General features: G+C 48.1%; 2 protein-coding genes across 4 annotated transcripts in view; both read left to right on the top strand.

Moving 5' to 3' along the window:
- The window catches only part of PRDM12 (PR domain containing 12), a 25,936-nt gene extending 21,900 nt beyond the window's left edge, over positions 1-4,036 (top strand). Inside the window, exon 8 of the mRNA XM_011931435.1 lies at positions 3,797-4,036. Within this exon, the coding sequence (XP_011786825.1) occupies positions 3,797-4,036 (240 nt within the window). The remainder of the gene's footprint in view (positions 1-3,796) is intronic.
- A 1,044-nt stretch (positions 4,037-5,080) lies between these two features.
- The window catches only part of EXOSC2 (exosome component 2), an 11,526-nt gene continuing 5,375 nt past the window's right edge, over positions 5,081-11,231 (top strand). For 2 of the 3 annotated variants that reach the window (XM_011931197.1, XM_011931198.1), the window contains exons 1-5: positions 5,081-5,228; positions 7,068-7,169; positions 9,152-9,197; positions 9,728-9,817; positions 10,901-10,966. In XM_011931197.1, coding sequence (XP_011786587.1) covers positions 5,107-5,228; positions 7,068-7,169; positions 9,152-9,197; positions 9,728-9,817; positions 10,901-10,966 — 426 coding nt within the window. In that variant the 5' untranslated portion in view covers positions 5,081-5,106. The remainder of the gene's footprint in view (positions 5,229-7,067; positions 7,170-9,151; positions 9,198-9,727; positions 9,818-10,900; positions 10,967-11,231) is intronic. The other variant, XM_011931199.1, reaches the window with a different exon arrangement.

Raw genomic sequence — 11,231 nt, 5'->3', positions numbered from 1 at the left:
GTGGCTCATGCCTGTAATCCCAGCACTTTGGGAGGCTGAGGCGGGCAGATCACGAGGTCAGGAGTTCGAGACCAGCCTGGGCAACATGGTGAAACCCCATCTCTACTAAAAAGACAAAAATTAGCCAGGTGTGGTGGCGGGCACCTGTAATCCCAGCTACTTGGGAGGCTGAGGCAGAAGGATCGCTTGAACCCGGGAGGCAGAGGTTGCAGTGAGCAGAGACTGTACCACTGCACTCCAGCCTGGGCAACAGAGCGAGACTCCATCTTAAAAAAAAAGCAAAGACGTGCTTAATATAAGGGCCTACTTTATATCAAGCATACATAGGAAACAGGCAGTGAACAAAATGGACAGTCTGGGTATTTGTGGGGTTCATATCCGGTGGGAAAACAGGCGATGAGCAGACAAACAAACCTGTATTTTGTAAGTATATTGTGTTTTATCAACAAATATTTTATAGCTGCCCTGTGTGCCAGGCCTGGTTCTAAGCATTGATATATGATGAACAGAACAGATCAAGTCCCTGTTTTCAGCACATGCATGTTCTAGTGGAGGGAGACCGCAATAAATGAACAAAAAAAAAAAAAAAAAAAGAAAGAAAGAAAAGAAAACAGAAAAGAAATTCAAGCCCAGGCACGGTGGCCCACACCTGTAATTCCAGCACTTTGGGAGGCCAAGGTGGGCAGATCACTTGAGGTCAGGAGTTCGAAACAAGCCTGGCCATCATGGTGAAACCCCGTCTCTCTGAAAAATACAAAAATTAACCGGGCGTGGTGATGGGTGCCTGTAATCCCAGCTACTCAGGAGGCTGAGGCAGGATAATCGCTTCAATCCGGGAGGCAGAGGTTGCAGTGAGCCGAGATTGCGCCATTGCACTCCAGCTTGGGCAACAAGAGCGGGACTCCATCTTAAAAAAAAGAAAAAGAAAAAAAGAAAAATCAGCGACAAGAAGTAAAATAGGATCAAGGGATAAAAAAAAGGACTGGAGAGTTATTCCAGATAAGGTGATCAGGGAAGTCTTCTCTGAGGAAGTGATGTTTGAGCAAGCCGTGAGTGAGGAGAAGGAGCCAGCCACACAAAAGCCTGAGTGAAGAGAATTCATGCAGAAAGAGACCAGAGTAGCCGGGGGTGGTGGCTCACGCCTGTAATCCCAGCGGAGGCCGAGACGGGCGGATCACGAGGTCAGGAGATCGAGACCATCCTGGCTAACACGGTGAAACCCCGTCTCTACTAAAAATACAAAAAAGTAGCCGGGCAGGGTGGCGGGCGCCTGTGGTCCCAGCTACTTAGGAGGCTGAGGCAGGGGAGTGGCGTGAACCCGGGAGGTGGAGGTTGCAGTGAGCCGAGATCACACCACTGCACTCCAGTCTGGGCGACAGAGCGAGACTCCGCCTCAAAAAAAAAAAAAAAAAAGAAAGAAAGAAATAGACCAGAGTAAAGGGCCCTGGAGTGATGAGGAGCTTGGTGCTGTGGAACCGAGGGGAAGCCAGCTAGTCTTGAGGCAGGAGAATAGGGTCTGGAGGCAGGGAACATAAGGCTGATTCACACTGACTTTCTAGAAGTAAATCAAAAGGAAAACCCCAACTTTCCCCATCCAAGTAACAAAAGGACCAGAGGCTACTCCCTTTGCAATCCTGGCTTTTCTGTGTGGCAGATGAAAAACTGAAAGTACCTCTAATCGGTCCCTTCTTCCCACAGCCAGTCAGGCTGCTCGCGGGGGAGGGGGGGCCAAGTCTTCATTTGCATAGGAGTATAACTCGGTAACTTCACTTCAGCCTCTGATTGATCCCTTTCCACAACCAATCAGACATATGCGTAGGGCGTAACTTGTAACTTCAGCCTCTCATTGGTCACTTTCCACAACCAATCAGACTGATCACGGGCGGCTTCTCTGCAAATAACCAATGGGAAGCCTTTAGAAGTTATTTAAACCCCAGAAACTTCTATAAGGAGCCTCTTGAGTTTCTTTGCGTGGGTCGTTCTCGCCCTGTGGAGTGTACTTTCGTTTTCAAAAAATCTCTGCGTTTGTTGCTTTATTCTTTCCTTGCTTTGTGCGTTTTGTCCAAGACGCGAAGAACCTGGGCACCCTCCACCGGTAACAGTCTGGCTGCAGCATAGTGAGTAATGCAGTGGGTTAAGACGAGCATGAGAGGTCAGAGACAGGCGGGAGTCTAGAAGTGTTGGAAGCAGGGAAGTGATTTAATCTGTTTTTAAAGCTCCCTCTGGCTGCTGTGCGGAGATTGAATGAAGGAAGGACAAAAGTAGAATTAGGAAGACAAGCTAGGAGGTTATCTCCCTGGTAAGAGATGCTGTTGATCGGCCTAGGGCAGTGGCTGCAGAGATGCACAAATGTGGTAGCATCAGTGAATGTTAAGACCTTTTCCGCCACTGAAATTACATAGGGAGTTAAAACACGCACAGACTTCTGGACCTTACCTTTGCAGAACCTCATGAAAGGAAAATAAATTGTGGGGCCACAAAATCACTAAGCTAAAGGCAAAAGTAAGTCAAGCTGGGAACTGCTTAGGGCAAACCTGCCTCCTGTTCTATTCAAAGTCACCCCTCTGCTCACTGAGATAAATGCATACCTGATTGCCTCCTTTGGAGACGCTAATCAGAAACTCAAAAAAAAAAAAAAAGCAACCATTTGTTTCTTATCTACCTATGACCTGGAAGCCCCTTCCCAGCTTAGAGTTGTCCCGCTTTTCCGGGCTGAATCAATGTTCATCTCACATATGTTGATTGATGCTTCATGTCTCCCCAAAATGTATAAAACCAAACTGCGCTCCAACCACCTTGGGCACATGTTGTCAGGACCTCCTGAGCTTGTGCCACAGGCACACGTCCTCAATCTTGGTGAAATAAACTTTCTAAATTAACTGAGACCTGTCTCAGATATTTGGGGTTTACAGCCTCAATGCCTAAGGAATCTATACTTTTTACAAGCCCCCTGGGATGTGCTGCTCTGTCTCCGGGTACCCACTTGTCTACTGGTGGTAAAGGGGTAAGCTCGGTGGCTCATGCCTATAATCCCAGCACTTTGAGAGGCCAAGATGGGCGGATCACTTGAATTCAGGAGTTCAAGATCAGGTTGGGCAACACGGTGAAACCCTGTCTTCACAAAACAAATACAAAAAATTAGCCGAGCCTGGTGGCATGTGCCTGTAGTCCCAACTATTCAAGAGGCTGAGGTGGTAGGATTATCTGAGCCCAGGAGGTCAAGGCTGCAGTAAGCCATAATCGTGTCATTGTACTCCAGCCTGGGTGACAAAGACCCTGTCTCAAAATAAATAAATAAATAAATAAACAAATAAATAAATAAATAAAGGTGCGTGTGATGATGCAGAAAGAGGATGGGGGAGGGGGAGTCTGCTGTTTTGGATTCTAGTCCCAGCTACAGGTCTGTGTGGGGGGCTCGGTGGCCCCAAGTGATCATCAGGGATAGCAATGCCTACTTCGAAGATGGGCTGAAAGTGAGGAATACACAACATAGTATTTGTAATGCACTCAGCAAAGGACCAGCCGAAGCACTCGGTTTATGTTTGGTAAAGGGTGCAGGCTCTGGGGTAAATCGCATGCAGTTGGAACACACATCGGCTTTGCTGCCATCTGCTAATGTGAATTCCATTCCTTTTGGGGCCTCGATTTCCTCCTCCATAAACTGGTATCCACAATGCCAACCTCGTGACAGGCTCCGTGAATGTGAACGCTGTGAGAACGCGCGGGGTAAAGGCGACATCTCTCCCTCCCGGGAAGAACTTGGATGGTGTCAGGCCTACACTCTCACTCCGCCTAGGGCCGCTCGCTGGGCCTGGCTTCCTGGCCGCTGGGCTACGCGGGCTCAAAGGACACCATCGCCCTCTTATGGCCGCGGCAGGACTGGGCCAAGGGGCTGGGCTCTAGCGCCTTCCTCCAAGCACGGCGGAGGGCGAGGGTCTGGCCGCCCACTTACCCAGGGCCTTGGGGCACTAACATTCACGTCATGGACTGCCTGGCAGGGCTGACTTTCTTAAGTGTGGTCGTGCGCCTTGCTTAAGTGGAAGAAATGCTGTCGCTTTGGAGATTTATAAAACAATTGGTTCGATGGATCTTTCTTCAGGAGGCAGACTTGGTTTACCTGCTTTACTGACCACAGCTGATGCAAATTATTTCATTTAATCCTCTTAGAGTCCCTGTGCATGGGGAATTACCATTCGCAATTAGTTTCTTGTGAATGCAGGGCAAGGAGAGGGAGACGGTAGTGGGGGACGGGGAGAAGGGGCGAGGAGTACGCTCCTGTTAAAACAGAGACGCAGCAAAACCCAGAGACATCTGTCTGTTCCCTGCTGAATCCTTAGAACAGCGCCTGGCACACACAGAGCGCTCAACTTGCTATGTAACTAAATGCAAGCCATTTTTGTATTATGTGTGCACTTCCCTTCCCTACCAAATATACCTGGCTTGCAAAGTTTGACCTATATTGTTAGACGATTTGTAACTTGTTTCCAAAAGAAATATTGGAGTAAATTAGCTTGCTTAAAGAAGTCGTTATGAAAGAACAGAACCAAGTGAGAAGTATCTGGAGCCCGATTTGGAGGTATAGATGATGATGCTGAGCCAGCACCCACGGGGCGGCAGCAATGTAGAATACTGGGGCTACTAGGAACCGTGTGGAAAGGGGCTCTTCTCTCTGTTCAAATAGTGTTTTCTGTAGATCCCATCTCTCCATTCTCTTGAGCTCTCTCTTAGAAAATACCGGATTTCAGCAGCTTAGAATTGGACAGAAACTCAGAGGTCCGTTTCTCAATTATCGCTAACCCTTGTAAACAATAAATGGGATGGTGAGTACAAGACAGTTTTGGTAAAAAGTCACACGCCACACAACGTGAGATTGTATTATTCCACGGGTGCTCCCTTGCCAACAGTAAACATGGCAGCTCGGCTCCCTTCCCTTCGGGTTCGCGTTATTGTTGCCAATTGTAAACATGGCCTCTAGGCCGTGAGTTCTCATTGGCAGCTGCTCTGAGTCCCCGCCCTTCCCCGCCCCTCCGAACGCGGCCAGGAGTTGCGGAGTCGGATATCGCGGCTCCCGGCTGAGCTGCGCCTGCGCAACTCGTTGGCGCCAAGATGGCGATGGAGATGAGGCTTCCAGCGGCTCGCAAGCCCCTTAGCGAGAGACTGGGTCGCGACACTAAGAAACATCTAGTGGTGCCGGGGGACACAATCACTACGGACACGGGATTCATGCGGTACGTGGGGACTTGGGGGAGTCGAGGCTTCACAGAGCGGCTTCAGGGCTCTCTGCACGTGGTCCAGGCCTCGTATCCCTGTGTGTCTAACTCCCCGCGGGACCCCAGGCACTTCGTCTGCGCATCCTACTCGCCTCCCTTCCCAGCCTCGTGTTTCTTGCTCCCTGCGTCTTGTGTGTCTCCTTCTGCATTTGTCTCAGCTCCCTGAAACCCTCCACTCCTAACCTCTGGTGGCTGTGACTTTTGGGTCTTCTGCCTGAAGTCCAAATCTTTGAGCCTTCCTTGTAGGAGACCTGGAAAACCGTGGAGAGTTAGGCGCAGGCTGTCTTTCCAGTTTTCAGCTCTCTGAGGGGACGGTGAGTGTTCTTGGCCGCCTCCTCTTCAGTTTAGAATCCGTAATTGTTCGAGCTTAGGGCAAACAGTTACATTGTGCTGAATGCACCCATTTATACACATTTTGAATCTAAGGGGTGCAGTACAGTGTGTTGTAGTTAAGAGGGCAGGCTCTTGAGTCAGACAGTTGGGGTTCCAGTCCTGCTACCATCACATCTTATTAGCGGCATTGCCTCTCCACGGTCAGTTTCCTCATCTGTAAGATAATGATAATAAGAGTATGATACGGTAATGAGGATTAAATGAGATAATTATGTAAGAAAAGAAGTAAAACCAGCCATTATATCATCATCATAGATAACACTAGCGTTTTAACCTTTTTTTTCTGTACATGTATATATATAAAGGGCACAGCATTCATAGCATTGCCTTTTAACCTGTTAGTTTAAGGCTAGTGGATCCTAGGAAATTTTTTTTTTTTCGTTTTTGAGATGGAGTCTCTCTGTCGCCCAGACTGGAGAGCAGTGGTGGGATCTCGGCTCATTGCAACCTCTGCCTCCTGGGTTCAAGCGATTCTCCTGCCTCAGCCTCCTGAGTAGCTGGGATTACAGGCATCTGCCACCATGCCCAGCTAATTTTTGTATTTTTAGTAGAGACGGGGTTTCACCATGTTGGTCAGGCTGGTCTCAAACACTTGACCTCGTGATCCACCCACCTCGGCCTCCCAAAGTGCTGGGATTACAGGCATGCCCAGCCCCTAGGAAATTTTTTTTTTTTTTAATGAGACGGAGTCTCACTCTGTTGCTCAGGCTGGAGTGCCGTGGCACAGTCTAGGCTCACTGCAACCTCCACCTCTGGGATTCAAGCAGTTCTCCTGCCTCAGCCTCCCGAGTAGCTGGGATTCCAGGCGCCTGCCACCACGCCCGGCTAATTTTTGTATTTTTAGTAGAGACGGGGTTTCACCATGTTGGTCAGGCTGGTCTCAAACACTTGACCTCGTGATCCACCCACCTCGGCCTCCCAAAGTGCTGGGATTATAGGCGTGAACCATCGCACCTGGCCAGGAAATCTTAAGATTCATTCTTTCATTAATGCTTTCAACATATATTTCTATTTCGTGCAGTTAGGATATAACGGCAGAGTGAAAAATCTCTGTCCTGGTGGAATTCTAATGGAGAATGTTAGGCAATAACGCAATGGGGGAAAAACGTGGAGCAGGGTCAGTGGAATGTGGGGGGAGTGGCGGCAACGGGGTGAGCTGTGTTTTCAATGGCACAGTCAAGGTAGGCCTGCGGGAGAAAGTGACACCTGAGCAGACCTGCCAGGAGTGATTAAGTAGCCAGTCTGGAGAAGGAGCACTGAAGGCAGAGGAACCAGCCAGCACAGAAGCCAGGCTTTGCAGGGGGAGCTTGTCAGCTTTGAGGAACACATTGTTCTTGAAAGCAGAGAGGTCACCTCGAGTTACCCTGATATCCTTTCTTTGTATCTTTACCTTGCTTGCATCAGGGGCCACGGAACGTATATGGGAGAAGAGAAGCTTATTGCATCTGTTGCTGGCTCTGTGGAGAGAGTAAACAAGTTGATCTGTGTGAAAGCTTTGAAAACCAGGTGAGAACAAAAGGTGTGTATTCCCTTTCTTGTGGCATCCAGGTTGTACAACCAGGCTTTTTCTGCCCCCTCCATATCCCCTACCCCACCCCTGCCTGCCCTGTCATGCTGTAAGTCTGATGTTTTGACCATGACTGTAGGTGGGGTGGTGCAGATCAGTGCAGGCTTCAGAGGTTTTCCCATGTTATGTCACCACTCCAAGCCTTGGTTACCTCCTCTGCAAAGTGAGTATAATAGCATGGCCTACTTCACAGGATTTTCTTTTTTTTTTTTTTTTAAGACGGAGTCTCACTCTGTTGCCCAGGCTGGAGTGCAGTGGCACAGTCTGCTCACTGCAACCTCTGCCTTCCGGGTTCAAACGATTCTCCGGCCTCAGCCTCCCAAGTAGCTGGGATTACAGGCACTCGCCACCACGCCTGGCTAATTTTTTTATACTTTTAGTAGAGACAGGGTTTCACCATGTTGGCCAGGCTAGTCTTGAACTGCTGACCTCAGAATATTTCCCCCCACTTGGCCTCCCAAAGTGCTGGGATTACAGACATGAGCCACTGCGCCTGGCCTAGGATTTTCTTTAGAATTCAGTGAGATGGTGCATGTAAAGTATTTAGCACAGGGCTTGATACCTAGAAGCATTCAATGAAGGTTAGTCCCAGAAAGCAAGCCAGTGAGGTTGGAACAGAGTGAGTGAGGGAGAGAGTAGGGGCAGATACGAGCAGAAAGGTGAGGTGGGCAGACATGGGCCTGCCTTGTAGCCAGAGTAAGCATTTTGGCTTCTACTTTGCATAATCTGGGAAGCCGCTGGAAGGGGTGGAGCAGGGGAGAGACTTGATCTGGACTTAAGCTCACTGTGGCTGCTGATGGGAGATTGAAGGGGGATAGAGCAAGCTTAGGGAAGTGGATTAGGGACCATACTCATGATCTGAAGTGATGGTGGCTTCAACTAAGCTGGTAGCAGTGGAAGGTGGAGGAGTGATTGGAATCCACATAGATTTTATTTTCTGAGTGTTTTTTTGAAATCATGAAAAGGTGTTGGGTTTTGTATTCTTTGGGCTTTGCTGTACATAGGACCCAGTCAACTGTGAATAGAAATAATTTTACTTTTTCCTTTCCAATTTGGATGCCTTTTATTTCCTGCATATGTTTTAAGGGTAGAGTGAGCAAGATTTGCTACTGGACTTGTCCTGAAGTATGAGAGAGAGAGAGAGGAATCAAAGAACTCTCCAAGGTTTACTGGCCTGAGCAACTGGGGATGGAGTCACCATTGATTGAGATGGGGATAACTCATCCCCTATCTCAGTTTGCTATGGAGGACTGGAGGGGGCTGCGAGAAAGCTTAGTTTTGGGCGTAATACATTTGAAAATGCCTAATAGTCATCTCAATGGCAGAGTTGGGTAGCTGGCAGTTGAGAAGGATTTGGAATTCAGGAGAGTGGCACAGTGACAGCACAGAGTGGTATTTTAATGGTATTAGATTGAGTGGCTGCAAAGTGAGGAGGTCTAAGGACTTGGCCTCAGCTCCGAGTACATCTCATTAGAATTGTGGATGAGGAGCTAGCAAAGGGGCTTGAGAGGAGCAGGCAGTGAGTGAGTAGAGGTGACATGAGCAGACTCATGTGGTTGGCGTCTGGCTCAGATTTCCTTTCTCTTCCTTTGGCTGGTGCAGAACTCATCCATGTGCCATAGGAAAATAGTCCATGTTTTTCAGTGTCATGTAATTGAACAAAATAGGGGTTTTTTTCATCTAAATGAACTACTTGGAATAGCGATTTGTTGGAAGATAGTTAATGGAGACTTTATACATGGAGGAACGTTTGAAGTTAGCAATTTCTGAAAACAAGTCCAGACAATACAGTTACACAAATTTGCTGAATGTGATGCCTATTCAAGGCTTTCACTCTGTTGAACCGACATCTCAAATGGTGTGTGGTCCTGTCAGAAAGTCTGCTCACAGATGCACGAATCCCTTGTGTTTTATCTTTCAGATACATTGGTGAAGTAGGAGACATTGTAGTGGGAAGAATCACAGAGGTAACGTCGATATCAGATTGGTGTTTACAAAGTCGAGGCAGGCTGGCGATTTCATTCATGGGACAGTCATTCCACTTGTAGTTACATGAAAAAGGCATTCGTTGCATTTGGCTATTGTGTGGCCTCTGATGTAAAGATGTGGCTTGTTTGATTTGGGATCACTGGTTACTTTCTTTTTCTTTTTTTGAGATGGAGTCTCACTCTGTTGCCCAGGCTGGAGTGCAGTGGCGCGATCTTGGCTCGTTGCAATCTCCGCCTCCCGGGTTCAAACGATTCTCCTGTCTCAGCCTCCTAAGTAGCTGGGATTACAGGCACCTGCCACCACGCCCGGCTAATTTTTGTATTTTTAGTAGGGTTTCATCATATTGGTCAGGCTGGTCTCAAACTCCTGACCTTAAGTGAGCCACCGCCTCGGCCTCCCAAAGTGCTGGGATCACAGGCGTGAGCCACTGCACCCAGCCTTACTGGTTACTTATGATGTGAACTCCTGTCCCTGGAGCATGTGTCCAGGTGTGGAACTTGGCTTATAGGTTCAACAGAAGAGGTGGAAGGTGGAGACCAACTCCAGGCTGGATTCGGTCTTGCTGCTCTCGTCCATGAACCTTCCTGGAGGAGAGCTGGTAAGGGCTACAGCTGGGGCCATGGACTAGAGCCCAGTGGGGTGGGGGGAGCTGTGGGACCCTTTGTTCCACCAGAGAACTTTGCTTTACAGTGAGGTTACCCCTTTGACTCCTGTTTGTCTGCTGTGAAGTTTGCTGCCTGGATGTGTATGTAGACTTTTCACCCTGTCCAGGTCTCCCGAAAGAGGGAACAGTTGGCATATGGTAGGATCGGAAACATCCATGGGGTGGGATCCCAACAGAGAGTTGGGGAGAGAAGCTCTTAGATGCTTGTTGTTAATAGTTTTCCTTTTCTGGACGTATCAGCTTTGCACAGTGAAGATGTTCCTTGGAAAGCTGTCTTTACATTAGTTTTTTGTGAATTGAAAGACATTTGGTTATTCCAGACAGCCACAGTAACTAAGCCACAGCCTTTTGTAAAATACCATGGTTCACCTTTATCTTCAGTCCAGCATGTATTTACAGAGAGGCTTACTGTGCCAAGCTCTGTGCCGAGTGCCAAGCTCTGTGCCAAGTGCCAAGCACGACTGAGTTCCCTAGCAGGGGATATAAGATAACTGACCCAGTATCTGGCAGTAGAAGAATAAATAAGCTGTGGTTATACAAAAGGAGTGGTTAATTCTAGTGAGAGAAGCTCGTAGGAAAGACAGGCATTGGGATTGATCCTGGAAGGATGGAGAGACTTTAAATGACTAGTTCAGGGAATGTGAGATAAAGGGAAATGTGTGAGCAGAGATATATCCAAGCAGGAGTTAGTCTGGTCCTGCTGGACCACAGAGAGCTGTCATGGAAGATGAGTGTGGAAATGTTGGCTGGGTGAGATTGGGAGGGGTCTGAATGTTCCTCAGAGAAGGGAGGGAAAGAGGAAGAGAAGAGGACTGTGGAAAAGTCTCTTGAGATGGAAAGTCGTGATTATCACTCATTCCCCTCAAGTGGCTCGGGTTACCTACTTTTGCCATAGTTCTCAGTGTTTGAATATTGTGGTTGGCCTCAAAAATCTCAAAAGGAACTGAAAGAGAAAGAAGCGATGGAGACCTTTCTGAGGATCTGGCTTAAGTAATGTCATTTCTTTGTGTATTTCAGAGGAGAAGATCTGCAGAAGATGAGCTTGCAATGCGAGGTTTCTTACAGGAAGGGGACCTCATCAGTGTATCCTGTGCTTTGCACTGCAGCCTCTTCATGCTTTTCTGTGGGGCTGGGAAATGGGCCTTCCATTGTATGTCTCTGACGGAAGAACCGTTAGACCAAGTGTTGGGCTCTGCTGTGTCCTTCCTTAGTCTCCTTAACTCAGGCTGACTCCCCAGCTCTTGTTCAGACCTGCTGCTAAGTCATTTCTTTGGGTCTTGTAACTTATGGTAGCCTGTGCTTTAGGCTTTTGTTAATGATGTTAACTTTTTTTTTTTTTTTTTTTGAG

This window comes from Colobus angolensis, unplaced genomic scaffold (genome assembly GCF_000951035.1).
Source record: "Colobus angolensis palliatus isolate OR3802 unplaced genomic scaffold, Cang.pa_1.0 Scaffold9, whole genome shotgun sequence".
Taxonomy (NCBI): domain Eukaryota; kingdom Metazoa; phylum Chordata; class Mammalia; order Primates; family Cercopithecidae; genus Colobus; species Colobus angolensis.
Note: the sequence above shows the minus strand (reverse complement) of the source record. Positions and strands in the feature narration are given on the sequence as shown.